This window comes from Musa acuminata, chromosome BXJ3-1, assembly GCF_036884655.1.
Source record: "Musa acuminata AAA Group cultivar baxijiao chromosome BXJ3-1, Cavendish_Baxijiao_AAA, whole genome shotgun sequence".
NCBI classification, from domain to species: Eukaryota; Viridiplantae; Streptophyta; class Magnoliopsida; order Zingiberales; family Musaceae; genus Musa; species Musa acuminata.
This window is the reverse complement of record NC_088349.1, coordinates 4,505,986-4,525,364: the sequence shown is the minus strand read 5'-3', so window position 1 is coordinate 4,525,364 and position 19,379 is coordinate 4,505,986. Positions and strand designations below refer to the sequence as shown.

General features: G+C 41.8%; 3 protein-coding genes, 1 long non-coding RNA gene and 3 other non-coding genes across 7 annotated transcripts; 5 read left to right on the top strand and 2 right to left on the bottom strand.

Annotated features, from left to right (window-relative positions):
* Positions 1-136: 136 nt before the first annotated feature.
* LOC103986291 (uncharacterized) lies at positions 137-4,655 on the top strand. The gene is made up of 10 exons (XM_009404255.3): positions 137-286; positions 366-440; positions 552-638; positions 940-996; positions 2,544-2,636; positions 3,057-3,129; positions 3,458-3,533; positions 3,639-3,729; positions 3,867-3,988; positions 4,278-4,655. The coding sequence occupies exons 1-9, from the start codon at positions 233-235 to the stop codon at positions 3,984-3,986; spliced, it is 726 nt and encodes a 241-aa protein (XP_009402530.2). The 5' UTR covers positions 137-232; the 3' UTR covers positions 3,987-3,988; positions 4,278-4,655.
* Positions 4,656-5,085: 430 nt separating this feature from the next.
* Positions 5,086-7,164, bottom strand: LOC103986302 (beta carbonic anhydrase 2, chloroplastic). Its single transcript, XM_009404265.3, has 8 exons — positions 6,962-7,164; positions 6,736-6,797; positions 6,614-6,662; positions 6,370-6,486; positions 6,229-6,282; positions 5,923-6,008; positions 5,629-5,734; positions 5,086-5,288 (listed from the first exon to the last, which is right to left on the bottom strand). Exons 2-8 carry the CDS (start codon positions 6,792-6,794, stop codon positions 5,154-5,156), a joined length of 606 nt encoding a protein of 201 aa, XP_009402540.2. The 5' UTR covers positions 6,795-6,797; positions 6,962-7,164; the 3' UTR covers positions 5,086-5,153.
* A 2,510-nt stretch (positions 7,165-9,674) lies between these two features.
* Positions 9,675-13,065, top strand: LOC103989453 (proline-rich receptor-like protein kinase PERK13). Its single transcript, XM_009408302.3, has 8 exons — positions 9,675-10,567; positions 10,636-10,974; positions 11,063-11,149; positions 11,218-11,288; positions 11,563-11,639; positions 11,782-11,929; positions 12,066-12,227; positions 12,294-13,065. The coding sequence occupies exons 1-8, from the start codon at positions 9,721-9,723 to the stop codon at positions 12,525-12,527; spliced, it is 1,965 nt and encodes a 654-aa protein (XP_009406577.2). The 5' UTR covers positions 9,675-9,720; the 3' UTR covers positions 12,528-13,065.
* Positions 11,872-15,952, bottom strand: LOC135628638 (uncharacterized). Its single transcript, XR_010492917.1, has 3 exons — positions 13,930-15,952; positions 12,328-12,767; positions 11,872-12,244 (listed from the first exon to the last, which is right to left on the bottom strand). It is a non-coding gene; the product is annotated as an uncharacterized LOC135628638 (long non-coding RNA).
* Positions 15,953-18,318: 2,366 nt separating this feature from the next.
* TRNAG-UCC (transfer RNA glycine (anticodon UCC)) lies at positions 18,319-18,390 on the top strand. The gene has a single exon. It is a non-coding gene; the product is annotated as a tRNA-Gly (tRNA).
* Positions 18,391-18,529: 139 nt separating this feature from the next.
* Positions 18,530-18,601, top strand: TRNAG-UCC (transfer RNA glycine (anticodon UCC)). Its single transcript has one exon. It is a non-coding gene; the product is annotated as a tRNA-Gly (tRNA).
* A 127-nt stretch (positions 18,602-18,728) lies between these two features.
* On the top strand, positions 18,729-18,800 carry TRNAG-UCC (transfer RNA glycine (anticodon UCC)). Its single transcript has one exon. It is a non-coding gene; the product is annotated as a tRNA-Gly (tRNA).
* Positions 18,801-19,379: the final 579 nt, after the last annotated feature.

Sequence of the window (19,379 nt, the reverse complement as noted above, 5' to 3'; positions counted from 1 at the left end):
TTCTTTACACACGTGTTTGTATTTGAATCCGCTCGTATGCTGTCAACATACATATGTACGAACCGGTTATGAATGGTTCAAATAGATCCGACCCGAAAATTTTGGACCCGCTCCATTTCTAAGCCCGAGCCAAAACCCCTAATCTGCCGGCCGCATACACTCTCTTCCATTTGCTTTGCCTCGCTCCTCTGCTCCGACACGATCAGTACCCAAAGAAACTCTAACCTCGGAGATGAATGCAGAGACCTCCGATGCCCCGCCGACGAGCCTCGTCGACAGAACCGTCGTGAGTTCACCATTCCATCAATCTCCCATCTCCTTTACCTTATCTTGCGAGTCCGTCGATCACTGAATTTTTCTCTTAGGTCCCCGGCGACACCGTTCTGGATCTCACGGCCATGGCGAACCAGACCATCAAATTGGGAGCAGGGCTACGCCAGGTGTTGTTATGTGTTGCAGAATTTTGTGTTTTCGAAGATTGTGGTTTCTGTTCTTGCTTCTCTTTTTCTCTTGTGAACCTGATTTGCTTATTTTCTTTGATTGGTCTGCAGGATTGCGATACGATATCGGTCATGAAGGCTGGGAAGCTGAGGTTATCGAAACCGAACAAGTACTGGGTCGAGAGCTCTCACAAAAGAGTGAGCGATCTTTTTCTCTTCTTCTTTTTGGTCTTCGTTGTCTATCACTGGCAGCAAAAGTGCAGTATGCTTTGAGAGTACTATCTGGTGAGGTTGGATACTTGTCTGTCACCAAAAAAAAAAAGTTGAACCATCGCTCTGATGCACCCTTTGTTTGGTGATTGTGCTGGAGAATCTTTGTGTATTTATGATTAGGAGCTATTTTTTCCTCGATAAAATAATCTTTATGTAGTATATGAGTTCATATTATGTCTCAATCATTCTTTTTGGGTTCTTCTTAATGGTACTTTATATATTGCAGTATGTGCCGTGTGTGGAAGATACAGTTCTTGGCATTGTGGTCGATTGTAAACCAGATGTAAGTGTCTTGACAACGTCAGGCCTTTTACATATTCACATATTCGTGTTGTGTTACATTTAAGAGCAAATGTCTGTCCGCATAATCTTTCCATTTGCATACACTGGGATCATGCATAGAATGGAGAAACAAAGATGAAAAATAAGCGGAGGACTTGTCCTTTTTTTTTTCTCTGTTTATGGTCGTACCCTTCTAGACCTACCATAAAAAATGTCATACTAAAATCCTTCATATTGTCCTGATTTCTTGTGTGTTCTTAACTAAGTAGAATGTAATTAATCCTCTTGAGCTTGGCATGTAAATCTTGTCTAAACTTAGCGCGAAGATATCTTTCATATTTAGCCTTGTTTGTTTGAGTCATTCTTAGCCAGGTCCCTTTTATGTAATAGCCATCAATTTTATATGATAGTTGGACCCTTGGTGAATAAGTTCTCATTTATATGTTCTCTTGCTACATCCTTTAATATCTCGTTATTTTACATTGATGCTACTTAGGTTGCCATGTTCTTGGTTAAGCTTCTCATGGTTTATAAAGTTGATTAATATGTGGGCAACAACAAAAATTTCTCTTAGGATGTAGGAATTGTGGACTAATGATTAGTGCATATGTCAGATAAGAAATACAACAAAACAAGTAAATGAGCTACAGTATATGGATTAATAGATTATGAGGCAGATGTAGTTTTACAATGATGAAATACATGGGTTAAATTAATGTGACAAATGGAAAAGGTTTTGAGTTAAAGAATCTAATCTGAAGCTTCTAGCATGCAAGGATATTTCTTTTCTTAGTTTCTATTGGTTCATAGAGAGGTAATAGGTGGTTCCACTTTGTATCAGCCATTGAGTAACTACCTCAGTGTGATCTCATTTTTTTAATCTATAATTTTGCTAAACAAGACCGAATGTGTATATTAGCTATAACAAAAGATGAATTGTAAGGATAGTTAAAATGGAATGCCAAGAATTTACTAGAAGTAGACGTTTAAGGTGTTTTATATTTTATAATTGATTGATGAAGTTACTATTCCTAGTGTTAAAGCAGGGTGGTTAATAGGGAGATCGATATTAGTTCTATGTGATTGGTATTATTCCTAGTGTTAAAGCAGGATGGTTAAAAGAACATTTTTGTATGATAGTTGTAAGTTGTGCGATGCTTTGTCGACCAGAATATTTTACTTTTAGGAAATAGCGCATACAAAATGTTAGTGTTGCTAAGATGAATGTGTGAGGATACTAGAAAGATCAAGAAATTTTAACACTTGTTAACGTAGGAAAATATCCTAGGAAGTTCTGTAGATGTTCTGACTAAACTAGGAGGTTGATTGAAATTAGTGGTATAAGATGAGGTAGAGACCCAAGAAAACTTTATTAGAAGTAATGAAAGAGATTGACTAGTAATGTTGTCATAAAACAAAAAAAAAGAGATTGACGTTATGGCTTGTTGTTTGAAGTCGTCCATTTGGTTTTGCAGAATTATATTTGTGTTCGATTAAGAAGTAGTTTTGTTCTTTATGAGTATGTTACTGTTCTTTGTTTTTACTCAGAACTTTCTGGTTGACATAAAAGCTCCTACGTTGGCATTTTTACCTGTGCTTGCATTTGAAGGTGGAACTCGGAGAAACATACCAAAGTTTGAGGTATTAGTTTACTTGGTGATTTTACCACCATTTTCCTTCAGATCTTCCTTTAATTCTGTCTGTCACTTTAATGGCAAAATTTATTATTATTATTTATTGTGATATAGTGGATAGTATTCAGTTTTATCATTTAACCATTATGCAACATGCTTTGTTTTTTTCTGGTCTAGGTTAAGATTACATGCTTTATTGTGTGCATCATCTCATGCATCTTGAATTTGTGAAACAATGCTGATTTTTCCACTTTTCAGTGTAGCCTGTGCTTTACATCCAATAGAGGATCCTAAAAGCAATCTTGGATGACTTGACTGATGTTGTGCATTGTTTTTCCATGTTGCTTGTCCTATAATTTTATGCTACCTATGAGTTATGATATATATCTGTTGCTTATCTGTACTCATCGGTGAACATCTGCTGCAGATAGGTACTTTGCTATATGTCCGGGTGGTCAAAGCTAATAACAGCATGAATCCTGAACTTTCTTGCGTGGATGGTACTATGTTCTTGCTGAATCTATCTGCTGCTTGCTTTCCTTTTCTTACTCAACAAAAGAGTTCTTATGATGCTTTTATTTAGTCCCAAACCAAAAGTTGGAAGATGCATGTGATTGTTTATAGCAACTATATGAACTTGTTACCATTAACTCAACTTAAGGATTTTGAATCATGTGGTTTCAGACATCATTAATGTGTTTGTTTATTCATCATTTGGGTCATGACAATTTCTTAGTGATGCAGAATGAGAACTACATCTTACTGCTTGGTGGTTTCTGGTTTTGGCATGCTTATATGCTGACTGAATTGTCTGTTTTCCTTATATAGAGACTGGAAAAGCTTCAGAGTTTGGTCAGTTGAAGGATGGTTACATGTTTGAAACATCAACTGGCTTATCACGGATGTGAGAAGATGTCAACTTAGCTATTGGTTTAAGCAACTCAATTCGAACTGACAAGTGTTTATCAGATTTTTTTTTTCTTTTTATTTCTTACCTTCTCTTCTTCAGGCTACTAAGCTCTCCGACATGCCCTGTTCTTGAGGCTCTTGGAAAGACATTGTCGTATGAAATAGCCGTTGGTTTAAATGGCCGAGTCTGGGTATCATATTATCATTCTTGATGTTATTCTGTCTTGATTATTGGAACTAAAGAGAAGTTACTATAATTGTACAGTAGAACCATTACCAGATTACACTTTTCTCTGTTTGTTAATTCCTTTTCGGCTTTTTATATTAGGTAAATGCTTCCTCCCCATCGACAGTCATTCTCGTATCAAATGCAATCATGAACTCGGAATCTTTGAGTGGCATGCAGCAAAAGATCATGGTGGAGAAACTCATGCAGAGACTTCAATGAGGGTCTGTAGTTTTCCATATTCTTCATCGGCTTCTTCCTGGCTACGGATGTCTAACAATCCAAGTTGGAATATGATGCTAAGAGATATTTATTTAATCGACTTTGTATTCTTGACATTGTGTTCCCATATGGTACGGTTGATGTTTTAGCTTAGAAAAGCTGTTTTACGCTTTTTTCCAGGGTTCCGCTATTTTTTTCCTTCCTAGTTTGATCCATTCTGCTTTTGAATTGCTGATTTGAGATCTGCTTGAGATATGAAACTGTTAATAAGTTGGGTGTTTCAATGCGCAGGGATCATTATTGGCACATATCATCAGTCAACAACTGCTCGGTGTCTCTGCTGCAAGAATGGCTTGCAAGCCTAACAAAACCTGGTTGTTGTCGGTGATGAATCATCCAAATCTGTTGCTGCTTTGAACATCTGGGGATACAAGATTGAACAGTGGAAATATGTGGCAAGCCATATTACTTGTGTTTTCTGGACGCTTAATGATCCAAGCAATGGTGAAGGAGCATTAAAGGATTTTTGTCACATTAATCTGACCATTCTTTCGCTTCAGTCTCTTTCTTTAAAAAGCCATCCAAAGGTCCCTCTCTTTCTACACATTACATCTACATTACATTCCCAGGTTTCGTTTTATACAAAACTTAAATGATTTAAAAGATTCATATTGACGGCTCTCCAAATGGTTTGGTTATTGCAGCTTATTGTAGTATTAAACTCTGATGTTAGTTCTTCCATGTAGTGAATCTTTTTTACTTGTGTCGATGCCTCCATAGAGTGTTCAATTCCTGTATCACTAAAATCACAAAAGGAAAATTTATCCTGATCTTAACGATAAATGTGTAGTTGAGTTTGCTTCGAATTGTGACCTCTACTACTGTTTGCCAGTGCAAAGACAGATTCAATGACGCACAGTAATGCAGCTTATTTTTCTCTCTTTCAGAAAATAAACTGGATTAACTGTTCTCAAAATATTAAAATATGTTAAATGTTGATTCAAGATCAACGAATCTTTTGAACACCAAAATTGTTGCATAGATAGATATTGGTAAATAAGAACCAAATGAAACATGATGATTTAAAGACCCTTAATCAATCAAAAGCATGATTTATTACTGAGAAACATGGGATCCTCAGCGCCAAGTGGTGAAGGATCGATCGGCTCAGCTCTCCCATGTCTCCAAGCTGCCACTAACGAAATCGTAGTGGGCTCCGATCAGCTTCAGGGAATTCTTCTCCACAGCTTCTTTCACAAAGGGATAGGTCTTTAGGTTTTGGAGGGACACATTAACAGCCTCCTGTGAAAGGATGAAAAGGACAGAGCAAAGTTACAAGGAGATATAACTAACAATACATGTCCTATAAATTTTCATCAAAGAGATTTTTTCTATTATTGTGAGATTTTAATACCATAAAAAAAGAAAACATATAAAAAGAAATTTGTTTATAAATATTTAAAAATATATGATGTAGTTTTAGATGTTATTGTTACGTTTCGAATTGAGATAATCAAATAATTATCTTTATATCGAGGTTAATATTATTTTTAACAATAAATGTAGAATAAGATGACAAGAGAAAAATAAGAATTTATGCACCATCTAAATCAAAGGAGGGAGAGAGGGCAGAAAGGAATACCATCTCGCACCGAGTGCACTGATCTTCCAAAGACAGTGCCGAGTGCTCCGCCTTCACCTTCTCTCTTGCCGCATTGCATATCTTCACCCAGTCCTCGATGAAGTCACTGATCACAAGAAGTCAACTCAAATGGTAAGCAGAAGTATGGAGAAAATGGAACGTTTCAATCCTTGAGTTCTTCTGGCAGTTCTCTCTGTGCATGTGTTGCGAAAGATTGAGGTCTAGTTGTTTGTGTAAATGCTCATAAGAATTGGGTTTCTTCTCTTTCTTTTGGAGGATTGGAGGGATTCTTACGTGCTGGTGGTGCCGTCGTCCTTGATGGACATGAGCCCCTTGATCCCACCGCATCGGCTGTGACCCATCACCACTATGTTCTCCACCTGCACCATAACGCTGCATAGCTCAGTTAAGTTCGAAACGAGGAGTGGCATTCTCCTGCTCCTGATGAACTCAGAAACAAGTCGATTGCTTGTTTATGAGGGGAGCCTCTGTGGTCTCTTTGTGGTTGTCGATAGAAGCTTCAACCTTCTCTTGAAAATGCAATGCGAGGAGGAAGAGATTGGAGTGGCAGGAGGGTGGAGAACCAAGTTAATTACTGACCTTGAGATGGTGCACAGCGTACTCGATGGCTGCTCCGGCACCACAGCACTTCGTCTGCATGAGGAAGGGGACACGAGTACAAGTTCAACAATGGTGGAGCTCCAGAGCTCAACAGGAGGAGAGTTGGAAGGGGCACGGAACCTGGTCATAGGGAGGCACCATGTTGGCTATGTTGCGGACGGCGAAGGCTTCACCGGGCTGGAAGTTGAGCACCACCGACGGGCACACGCGGGAGTCGGCGCACGCGAACACCATGAACTGCATCACCAAAACCACCACAACTTGAGCTCTTCTTGATATATGAAAAGAGGACCTCCCAAACATAAACATACACTCTCTTCATCGAATTCTCTTGGTTATTTAGAATAGGGGACGTGAACATCACCTTGGGGCTTTGACCCTCCTTGAGCTGAGCAAACATATCGGGCTTCTTCCTGCCATGAACAGCGGAGCAAGAGGTCAGCAGGTACATGCCATCGAGAGGAAGAACACATGAAATCTACTCACTCGTAGACCTCCTTCTTGAAGTGTTCAAAGCCAGACTTGATCCGCTCCAGTGGCTCCATTTCCTGCAAGCAACAACGACACTGATCTCCTTCAGGAATCTGTCATGAAACCTTGTACATAATCATCTCATTACTGCAAAGCTATGAAATCAGGCTGTAAGTTCTGGATAAGAGAAAGAGAAAGAGCAGAAGAGAGGAAGAAGGGAGTGGTGGTGCCTCCCACTCACCTTCCTTGCTTTAGCTCTCGTGAACTCTGCTTCAAAATTACACTGTTCTGCTCTGCAACTACGGAGCTAACAATCGGCTTTCATGGTCATCTTATAGCTCGAGAGTGGAGCCATCGATGGCTGATTCGATGACACTTTGCTCGATCTCGTGCACTTCTCCTGAGCTCAGACTTGATCTTGTCGTCGGCGAGCAGAGACTTGCGGCGAGTGAATGATTTAGCTTTAACGCGAGACCGAGCTTGAGGAAGAGCGCAATCTCCGCCTGGGATTTGCCCGCAAACGGTGACAAGACCGGGGGACTCGCTCGCTATAATTACTAATTAGATGAGAAGGCTGCAGCTTAGTCTCTAACGGATAAAATTAAGATTAACTTATAGTTGATAGACCAATTAACCCATCAAATCCATAAAATCAATGACCCTAAATAATTTCTCTTTTTATGATGTTTTTAAATGAGAAATAGTAGAACTTAGCAGTAACGATGAAGCAAAATTATAATAACTATAATGCATTAAAGATAAAGAAAAAGATAACTTTAGTCACCTCAACTTTGGTCACCTCAACTTTAACAGCAAGGAGGGAGGAGGTATGTATATATTATGATTGAAAATGAAAAAGGGGTTGATGATGCATTTGCTCATATTTGAGAGTCATAATATACTATTAATAGGTTTAAAATTGTAAGTATACATGGCATATGTGTTGCTGAGGTGTTCACTGCCAATTAAGTAGATGAGAACAGGGAGCGTTTTCGGTCCTTGGGTCAGGGTCCAGCGTCGTTCCCATCGTACAAGGCCGCGGGTGAAAGCGGCGGAGCAACTGTCGGCGCCGGAAACGATGAAGTCTCGGCCCAGCAGTTCAACACGCGTCCATCACGTGATGGAACAGCTGGCTAAGGATTCAAACGCACTCCCGATCCCATCATCCGCTGCACCTTCCACGATCATCCTTGCGATTGGCGCAGTTTAACTCTTCCGGCAATCTTCCCCCTTCTGGCGTCGCTGCCAACTCGATCTCATCCGTTACTTCCTCTTTTCCCATTGATTCCGCAATCAATCCTGCCTTAATGGTTCAAAACCCACCTACTAAATCCTATGACACCCGTGATTCGGGGACTATGACGGTGGATCCGATGAACAAGGCGAACTCAGCCATGGATTCTGCGATCAAGCAGGATCTGGCGGCTTTGGATGATCCCCGAATCCTTGGCGGGATCCGTCCCAGCCTGCCTTAATCGCCACCGCCTCTTCTACGCCTTCGAACTCGGAGATGAATCATGCGGAGGAAATGCTGCACGCGGAACATACTCTGGAAGGAACGCCGACTTCAAATGCTGCTACTCCTCTCAGCCTTCTTCCTGCGCCTCAACCGAGCCTTACTGCGCCTTCTCCAAATCCCAACGAATGAAAGGTCTCTGGGAAGTGCAGAATCAAATATGAGAGACTGCTTCTCCAACATAACGAACTCTGTGACGAGAGGTGATACGGCACATTTCGGTAAACTGACCCTTTGACTGTAGCCCATGCCAACAATCACATCAACAGAGATGGTCGGGTATAAGTCCGCCGTGAAAAACTTGGGACAACACTGTGAAGTATAAGCCTATCCCGAGAAACTCGGGACGATGCCATCAGACATAAAACCACCTCGAGAAACTCAGGACGATACCGTCGAGTACAACGCAGCCCCGAGAAACTTAGACACATCATATGACCAACTCCCATGTACATATATAAATGTCCACTGCCTAACGCGGAGGGGACACATTCGACTCACTCTTATTTTACTCAATTCTAACTTAAGCTTCAAAGAGGTCAGATCGGAAAAAACTCCTCTCGACCTTGGCCTGACTGTTGAGATTGGTGACACGAGGGTAACTTTTGCGACCCATCCCAACTCGACGTCCCTCGCTCATGAAAGTTCTCGCATGAGCACCCTTGGACATCAGAAGCTCGATCAAACTATACTAACTCTTCGATCACGACATAAAGGTGTACTAACAAGAGGAATATATGCATTCCAACTTTAAACCTCTGATACTAACTTGAAAAATAAGAGAATAAGAGCTAACATTATTTTTATTTTTAAAATTAAATGATGGGGTTTTTCTTGGAAATTCGTTCAAAATTTAATCAAAATGTGTAACGCCCTTCTCAACCGTTAATTGAGAGATATTAATTACAATGAGATATATATTACGTTGAGAGCGGCGGGGGAAGGAGGGGATGACGCTGGATTGCGCGGGAGGGGCTTCTTGAAGCCCCCTATTCTTGGGGCCGCTTTACCGCCAAACGAACGGACGAGCTGATCTCGAGACAGCTACTACTGCATGCTCGTCGAATTCTTCTCCCCGGTCGTTCCTCTCCATCGCTCTCGTCCCATCCCACGGTTTTGGATTCCTTCCCCGGCCATTCTCGACCCATTTCAGGTCGCTTCAGCCTCCGCCAAGATTCCCTCGGTGCATCCGCTTCATGGATGCACATCCATCGATCCTGCTCCTGTTTCTCTGCTTCCGAGACCTACGGAATGCAGAACCCGCATCCTCTTTCTCCTGGTAATGTCGTCATCTTCTCCCACTGCGCCTGTTGCGCGTACGGGTTGTTCAGGATGACAGATCGCCTGAAAACCATCGTTTTGAGCTTTGGAATTGTAACAGAGGAGTAAAGGGAGAATAGATTGGAGAGGGAGAGAGAGAGAGAGAGAGAGAGAGAGAGAGAGAGAGAGAGAAAGAGAAAGAGAGAGAGAGAGAGAGAGAGAGGATGTCGGAATCAGCTCCATCTCCTGCGACTCCAAGTTCTGATTTGACGTCTCCTCCACCTGTCGCTTCTCCGCCGACTCTGCCTTCCCCGGCGGCGGCATCTCCGCCACCGTCAACCTCCCAATCGCCATCTCCACCATCTCCGACGCAACCTCCTCCGGTCGCCCCAGCGCCACTTCCCGCTGAGAAATCAACCCCGCCTCCACCAACACCGACCCCACCTTCCACCTCCAATGAATCGTTCACCCCTCCGCCAGCCGTCTCCTCCTCCCCTCCTCCTCCTCCCCCTCCCAAAACCGTCTCCCCCGTTCCTACTCCACCACCTTATGACTCAGCATCCCCTCCTCCGCCTCCTCTGCCAGCATCATCGCCTCCACCTACCCCGGCATCGGATTCCAAATTCCCCCCTCCGCCGCCAGACGCCCCTGTCGTCGTGACAGCTCCTCCTACACCAATCTCTACTCCATCACCCCCTTCCCCACCCACGCAGACAACTCCACCAGGCTCTGCTCTATCTCCTCCATCCACTTCCACCCCTGCACCTTCAACCACCGCCGCTCCTCCTCCTGCGACAGCTACCCAAATAAACACCCCTCCTCCTCCAGCATATACTAGTTTGCGGCCGTCCTCCACATCTTCTACCAAAAACTCAACTGCCTCACCATCGACCACACCATCAGCCCACTCCAACGACAATTCCGTGGCCAAAACCCTCGTCGGAATAGCTGTTGCCGGGGCGTTGGTCGCGCTGGCGGTCATCTTCTTTGTGGCCTTGAGGAAGAAGAAGAGAAGCACGAAGGGTTCCCGAGGACAATACCGGCATCCACCTGGTCAAATCGCATTTCCAAGTAAGTGACCGACTGCAGAGTCCTAAATCTTCAATCGATGATCGACAATCCAGGCAATGGGCATGCAGATACCAAGACAGAGAGCCTGTATGGCAGCAACGGCGGGCAGTTCACGTACGACGAGCTGATGGGCATAACCAGTGGGTTCTCTCGCGACAATCACATCGGCGAGGGCGGGTTCGGACCTGTGTACAAGGGCACGCTGCCGGACGGGAGGCAAGTCGCGGTGAAGCAGCTCAAGATCGGGAGTGGACAAGGAGAAAGGGAGTTCAGAGCCGAAGTGGAGATCATCAGCCGCATTCACCATCGCCATCTGGTTTCCCTGGTGGGCTACTGCATCGTGGAGCACCACCGGTTGCTCGTCTACGAGTTCGTCTCCAACAAAACACTGGAGCACCATTTGCATGGTAAGTTAGATTCATGAACACGCTCTTGTTCTTGTTTGGCTTGAAGAGATCGTTATCGTGTCGAACTCCATCGATCTTTGGCTATCAGGGGAAGGGCTTCCTGTTCTCGACTGGGCAAAGAGAACGAGGATTGCCATAGGCTCAGCTCGTGGACTGGCATATCTGCATGAAGACTGTAAGTGGCAATTTACGTTCTTCATCTGTGACAAGCAAGCTTCATTCCTGATTCCTGTGTTTTCCCAGGCCATCCTCGGATCATCCACAGGGACATCAAGTCAGCCAACATCCTTTTGGATGAATCTTTCGAAGCACAGGCAAAACTCTTCACCTAGTTTCTTTTTTTCTTATTCTTCACAATAATATCAATATGAATCTTTTCCCATCATGCAATAAAAATCACTCTTTTTTTTCCCCAAATTTTTCTCACATTTTCCAACAACAATAGGCATCTCCAGTGCATGTTGCTACTGTCCTAAATAATTCCTACTCAATTGATCCTCTGTAATAGTTCACCAATAATGATTTTTTTCCTTCTTTCTCGAATTACTTTTATCCAAGTTTCTAAAGCTAGCTCTTACCGGCACACAGGTTGCGGACTTTGGGCTGGCAAAACTATCAAATGATGCCCACACTCATGTGTCAACTAGAGTCATGGGAACCTTTGGGTATTATTTTTCGCTGCTTTGCAGACTAATTCCCTGATCATTTTTGTGTAGCACCAATTAATTTGATCAGTAGAGACATTAGTATTATTGTTATTATTATTGAGACTACTAACCCAATCTAAAATTCTTCCATGATTTTTAGGTACTTGGCACCAGAATATGCATCAAGTGGAAAATTGACAGATAGATCTGATGTGTATTCCTTTGGAGTTGTGCTACTAGAACTCATAACTGGGAGAAAGCCTGTGGATCCATCTCAGCCTTTAGGGGATGAGAGTTTAGTCGAATGGGTACGCTCAATTAATCTACATGATTGTTGATCATTATGAAGCTAAAGAATGTGTATGATCTTGATGTCAACTTCATATAGTAGATTTCCATGCTCCATTGCTCCTTACATCAAACTCTGTAACTTCGCTTCTGCAGGCTCGACCGCTATTGGTTCATGCTCTCGAAACAGGTGAATACGAAGAACTGGTAGACCCCAAGCTCGAAAACAATTTCGCCAAGAGTGACATGTTACAGATGATTGAAGCTGCTGCTGCTTGTGTTCGTCATTCTGCTCCCAAGCGACCAAGAATGGTGCAGGTACTCCACGGGTTGTTCTGCATGCCAATTCAAACAATCAAATTTACCATCTTCTTCTTGTTGTAGGTGTTGAGAGCTTTGGATGGCGGGGGAAGCTTACCTGACCTATCCAATGGTGTCAAATTTGGACAGAGCACTGTGTATGACTCTGGGAAGTACTCGGCTGACATCGAAAAGCTGCAAAAGATAGCGTTCGGGAGCAATACCTTCAGCATCGACTATGATCATTCCACAGAACACGAACACGATGAACAGCAGAGCGTGACGCAGACGCAGACGCAGAGCAGCAACGGAGTCTAGAGCTTGGCGGACTCTGAAGTGAATCCTTGAGATATCTGAGGAATGTATACCAGCAAACTGGTTCTGAGCAAAGAAGAGATGTGATGCATGTGTTTTACCACCATGGAGTAGCTGGGAAGAAAGAGTTGAGCCCTTGATGTTCCTCAGCAAGAAAGAAATGCCTCGAGTAGGATTATAGTGCAGAGAACCCTGTGATCGGACCACATTCTTCTCGTCTGAGTTGCTGCCGATTCTTGAATCCTATAAAACTAAACAAGTCATAGCATTTCCAATGTTCTACATATACTATATATAAAAGAAAAGGCAGGATGACAATTTCCACATTGTTTTGTTAAAGAACAGCTTCTCAAGAATTTTCAAGTCTTAGTAGCTTAACATGTACTCTGACATGCAACTGACCTCTCTTTATAATTCTGGTGCTATTGCCAGCGAATTAAGAAGGATTTAGTTTGTGGTACAAATCATGGTTTTAAACTTCGCTCAGATCAGTTCACACTAGTTCGTATTTGCCAGTCTGTACTTGAACTGACATGCAAAATGTGCAAAATCTGACTCTGAATAATGCTGGTATTACTACGATAGTAAATTTCGCTTGGATCAGGTGGCATTTACTGATCCGTGTTTGACCTGACCAATTTTGCCGGATCCAGATATTATTTTATTTTTGAGACAAACAACAGTCTTTTTAACACACCTCTTAATCCGATTTTTTTTATGCTGCATAATCCTTCTCTCTCTACGCCAATTTTCTTTGCATCACCTACTGTCTTGCATTGCCTGCTGCCTTGTCCTCTCCGTTACTCCTCCCACTCCATTTTTCTCCTCCTCCCCTCATATTCTCCTCCTCGTTTCCTTCTCCTTTTCTTTTCCTTATCCTCCCCTCTGGTAGTTAGTTGCTAGTCCGGCCAAGGACCAATACATATCCATTATCCACATTTAAAACCATGATATAAATTTCTCAAAAAGCTATGTAACCAAAGAAGATACTGTGTTAGGGCAGTTGAGCATTAAAAAAATATATATATTTCATGGGTAAAAGCATATCGTTGGAACCAAACACTAAATCAAGATATAAGCAATGCCCTCTAACTGATGTAAACGCTAATACCATACATCTTATACTTATAGGACATGTATAATATCCCTAAACAGCAACTCAGACCTTAGGATAACCAAAGTTTTCAGACAAAATAATCTAGCATCTACTACGACAAAAACATAAGTAGATTTTTGAATGTAGGAAAATGCCACAAGGGAGATACCAATAATGGCAACATTTTTTGGAACAATCTACAATGTCAATCATGGAATATTTTTAGCTAGTGAAAAAGGAAGAGGAGGCATAAGACCATGTGGACTGAAATTATGTACTAACAAAAGGTCCAGTGAGAAGCTTGCTAACCTTTTCCAATAGGTTGTTCATTTCATCCACTTGATTGTCCTTTAGGTTTGGGATGGGACCCAGTAAGCTAGGAAATCACCCTCTCAAGCATAGAACACTTGATGTCTGTATTTGAGAACTTACATTTCCAGGCATATAATAAAGCTCATGATTAGTTACTGAGATGCCAAAGGCCCAACGTTATCTAATCTTTTCAAGGCCTTCTATGTGTCCATGCCTTTCTCAAACAAAGCACAAGCGTAATCTGAACCTTAGAACATTTGTGTATCACATTCAACCAAGGCTCAGCATAAGCCAAATCTTGGATGGCAAAGCAGTTTCAGGTGCAAACTTCAGTAGCAGAGATGCAGAATGGTGGTTAGTTTCCTCTTTCTGCTTACTCTTCTGCTTTGATCCAGATACTTAAGAAGCACTTGTAGGTTTGTGTTCCACCTCTGAAACAGATTCAGCAGTACCTTCACACGTACCCTACTTCCTTTTTCTGCCGAATATGTTCAATTCAGAATGATCACCGAATCCACTAATGGTAGTAGGTTGAATGTCCACATTGGCTGGATCTTTGTCCTTGTCTGTTCTCCTACTCAAGTCACCTTTCTTTGGCATTATTTCTGAGCTCAGGACATGAATCAACCTTGTTTTTAACACTGACACCACTACCCTAGCTCATTTCTCTCTCCTTTGTGCCATTTACACTACTATCAGCTTTGCCATTCTCTTTTGAACTTTTTTAGTGCAAAGTCTCATCATAATGCCATTCATATATTAATCCTCTTTCCTGCAGTTTTCACCTTTACTGAACTATATAATTCATGTAGTCCTCCATAGAGGAATTCAACAAAGAAGTCAGAACCTCGAGGAAACAGAGTTCTAAACATGTCAAAGAAGGCCTAATCTGCATTAGCTGCCGACAGGAACAATGATAAGATCCCGTTATTGGAACCCTGATCACCACCAGATACATACACTACTACACCTATCATCTTTTCCTTATCTGAAACCTGATAAATGTGCCCTAATTTTGCAGGGACCAACGAGTGGATGATAAAGAAGCCTACCTCCTAACTTACGTATAGGGAAGTGAGAGATGCTAGTTTCTCTTGCAACTTCACCCACCAGACCTTGTCTCCTGTTCAGCCAAAACACCATCATCCATTGAAAACTCTGCTTTTCTCACCCTTCCTTGTTCACTTATGGAATGACCATGATGAGGGATCTGGTCTATAAACTTGAGAGCTTTCTCCTCTTGAACCCAACTACACTGAACATGAACTCAGAGCTCCTGTCACCTTTCTTGCTTCTCTGTTGGGACTATGATGTTGATGATGGCCTGGTCTCTCCGATAACAAGGGCTCCGCTATTTCAGAAATTTTATCAGTGATGAGTTCCACAATGCTCCTCTCTTTCCTCCTCTGTCCGGAATCTCTAGCATCTCTAATCCCTTACTTATCCTGACCTCACATTCCACTTCAAGCCTGTCCATGGTCGAACCATCCAATTAGTTCAGTCGGGAATTGCATTGCACATTAAAAAGTTCAATCCCAGCAACTAAGCACCACAAGCTCAAGCCTATCAACACCTGAAACATCTCAGGCAGCATCAAGCAGATGCTCATGGAATTTGGCCAGGGAATGATTAGTGACTGCATGCTTACCAACCCCTCCAGCAACTTATTGTTCGAAGCAGGTAAACAGCAGAAGAGAATCTCCAACTCCAACCACTTCTCTGTCTCAACTAAAGCATTCTTCACAGATTTCCTGAAGTTAGCAGAACTATCAGCATTTGCAGGAACTCCCATGGTCTCAATTGAGATAGCTCAAATGGAGTGGCAGCAGCATTGGCATCACTGAAGAAGGCCATGAGGTAACATCAGCTGGATCCCCACTGCATCTCCCAGTTATCACGGAAGCACACACCGACAGATTGGGAATCTCCCACCGCACCATGACATGGTCAGAGTCAGGAATCAAGGGCTCCCCAGCTATCTTCTGACATGTCTGTAGCTCCAACGCACCATCTCAACATACCTGAGGAGAAGAAACCATCTCTCAGATGCTGCATCTGCATCTGTCGAACTCTTTTAGAAGCTGCAGGATTAGGGACAGAAACGGATTTGGTTTTGTAGGAATCCCAATCAATTAAGATCGAATCAGAGATACTTTAATCTGGTTTGCAACTGACTCGAGTGAAAAATAAGATTGGTTTCAGGATGAATTCAAACAGAAAAAATGAATATTGAAATGAAATTTAAATATCTAGCTAGTCAAATTCAAATTCATCATTCCAATCCAGGATTTCTTCAAACAGGAATTTTAGTTGGTGCTTTATCCTACGAAGAGAAGCAATAGAAGTTCAACAACTTCACTGAGCTCTTTTTTTATTTTTTCAAGCAAAGGTTGATTGCATCTTTCAATTGGCCTTAGTCTAGAATGGTTTCTGGAAAAACAGACAATTCATCTTCTTGCAAACATTAACAAACAATTGATCCATCCTGTCCTAATGATAAAGACAACAAAATAGACAACTACTAAATTGAATCATTGAGATATTATGAAATCCATTTTAACCTTAAGATAAAACCTGATGGAAACAAGATAAATAGAAGAATGGAGAGATTGGTATTGAAACATGCTAGTCGGTACGATCAGGTATTTATCGGTCTGATTAAATACTCAATGATATCAGGTGGTAGAGATTGGTATAAAACACAGTATACTGGTAACACATTGTTCGAGCACCAGGTTGATAAAACCATACTGGACCAAAGACTTAAATCCTTGACCACAATCATGAAAATGCTTACATGCCTACAGATCGTGATGCGAGCACTAACATAAACAGATTAAGAGATGCAAGATAAACAAACAGAGAGAGGCACCTGATATGTGGATGACAACACTTGGAGGACTACGGATACCTCACCAATACATGAACAACACCTCATTGTCATGCGGATGACACATCATCACCATCCGGATGACGTGGCAGCCCTATGGAGTTAGTTACATAGGAAGCTGATTCAACCAGTAGTTAACCTAGTTTTTCGAAATTCGGTACTACATGGATGCATCTATAGTCAAAGGTATCAAGAAGCTAGGCATTTAATCACAACCTCGAGTGAAAGGGTATCAGACCGTAAAATAAAAAGGCCCCTCATGTATGTTCACCGGGGGGACTTTTTCGGTGTTTTGATTTCATATAGACTCGGCACTTGATTAAATTCTCGGAATCCGATCTAACTTAAGCATCGAAGGAGCTTTGTCCGACATGCCCTTCGTAGTCTTGTAGGACATCGGCATGGATCTCTTCTTGCTCAACACCATATCGCTCAGAGACAGACGCAGAGTAAATCCTTGGTTGACTCCAAATCAACATCCAAATTGGACAATCGTAATTTACTTTAACAAATTAAGAGAAGCAAGATAAACGAGTCAGAGAGAAAGCTACCAATATAAAACAGTGAGATCATTACAAACTAATTTAACAATTACCACAATGACAGTAACAAGTTGTACGTGACATGAAGTAAACAACAAAATGTGATCGACTAAACAGAACCTGAATTCGCTAGGAAGAGTTCAAGGACTGATCATCGAGCTCAATCGAACAGATTAAAGGATGAGCACAACTGTGCAAACCTAGCCATCGAATTGTTTGCATCTTCTGTTTCGAGAAGGAGTTCACACGATGGAGATCTTCGCCCCGACTTCCTCGAGCTGCTTCTTGGCCTCCTCGGCCTCCTCCTTCGACACGACCTCCTTGAACTTCTTCGGCAGGCCCTCGATCAATTCCTTGGCCTCCTTGAGCGCCAGGCTGGCCAGCGCCTGAATCACCTTGATGGTCGCGATCCTGGCGTTGCTCGGGACGTCCTCGATGACGTTAGACATCAGGGTGCCGAGCTTCTCGATTTTGGGGGAGACGGCGGCGCGCGGAGGAGAGCGGCACGGCGGTGGGTGCGGAGGGGCAAGTATCGGGAGTTAAGCTTTAGGGCCGAGGAGGGAGGCGGAGGAGGAAGGGGTGGAGTAGGAGGAGACGAGAAAGAGCGTGGCCGCCATTCTCCGCCTCGGCTAATGCAGTCCGGCGGCAAGAAATGGGAGGTTTGGACGGTCAAAAAAGCGATCGTTTCTTCGAGGGCATAAGCCCACTGCTGATGATTGTTGGGTTCGGTTAAAACTATGCTCGCCAGCGGGGAGGGTTGAGTCAATTTCACTTCGAAAAATTAAAATAAAATAATTTATTTAATTTCAAAATATTATTGTTAATTTATATTTAAGCATTTTAAATTCATCAAGTTAATCATTCTTTATCTGGTAGAATTGAACCATAACAATTGAATTCATCGACTCCCCGCAAACGCATGTTTGTGTTTTGCTTTCGATATCTAATCAAGTTGCGTTTGTAGTCCAACGGTTAGGATAATTGCCTTCCAAGCAATAGACCCGGGTTCGACTCCCGGCAAACGCATGTCGGTTTTTTGCTTTCGATATCCAATCAACTGTAAAGGCGTAATGCAGTGGATCACTTCTTTTCGCATTTTTGTTTTTGTTGTTGTTTTTGTTTTATATTATTAATCTTTATAAAATGTAATCTTCATCAGGAAGTAGCGTTTGTAGTCCAACGGTTAGGATAATTGCCTTCCAAGCAATAGACCCGGGTTCGACTCCCGGCAAACGCATGTCGATTTTTTGCTTTCAATATCTAATCGACTGTAAAGGCGTAATGCAGTGCAATCACTCTTTTCCACATTTTTATTTTTGTTTTATACTATTAATATTTGTAAAATGAAATATCCATCAGGAAGCGCGTTTGTAGTCCAACGGTTAGGATAATTGCCTTCCAAGCAATAGACCCGGGTTCGACTCCCGGCAAACGCATATTAATGTTTGTTTTGGATATCTAATCGACGGTAAAGGCGTAATACCCCTAAACTCTTTTTTAAGATAAAATTGCATATATCGATAGTAAATAAGTCCTCCTGTAGCTATTTTTATTTTGTCTAATTTTATATTTTTTTAAAAAAAATAAACTTTACTAAATATAATATTATATTTTTTAAATAAATAGAAAATTTTACTTTTACAAAACCAACTGTTCAAAGCAGAATTGAACAGCTCATACTAAGACCAGATTGGCCAGTGACATTGACAAAGAAAACTAAAAGACAAGTGTTATTAAAAGCGGAAAGGACACCAATAATGTCTACATTATTGTCAAATATTTAAAATAATAATATAAAATTATTTATTAAAAGGAGTGCTTATTGTTAAAAATAGAAAATAAGGATTTTTTCGACTAAATAATCCATCTTAATATTATATCTATATGGAGTGAAAATATTAGAAAGATCCAGCCTATGGCCAAAAGAAAACTAAACTTAATTGTTAAGCTCTCTAAATATCAAATTCAAATTAAAATGTATTTAAATTCATGATATAAAATAAAAATACCTTCTT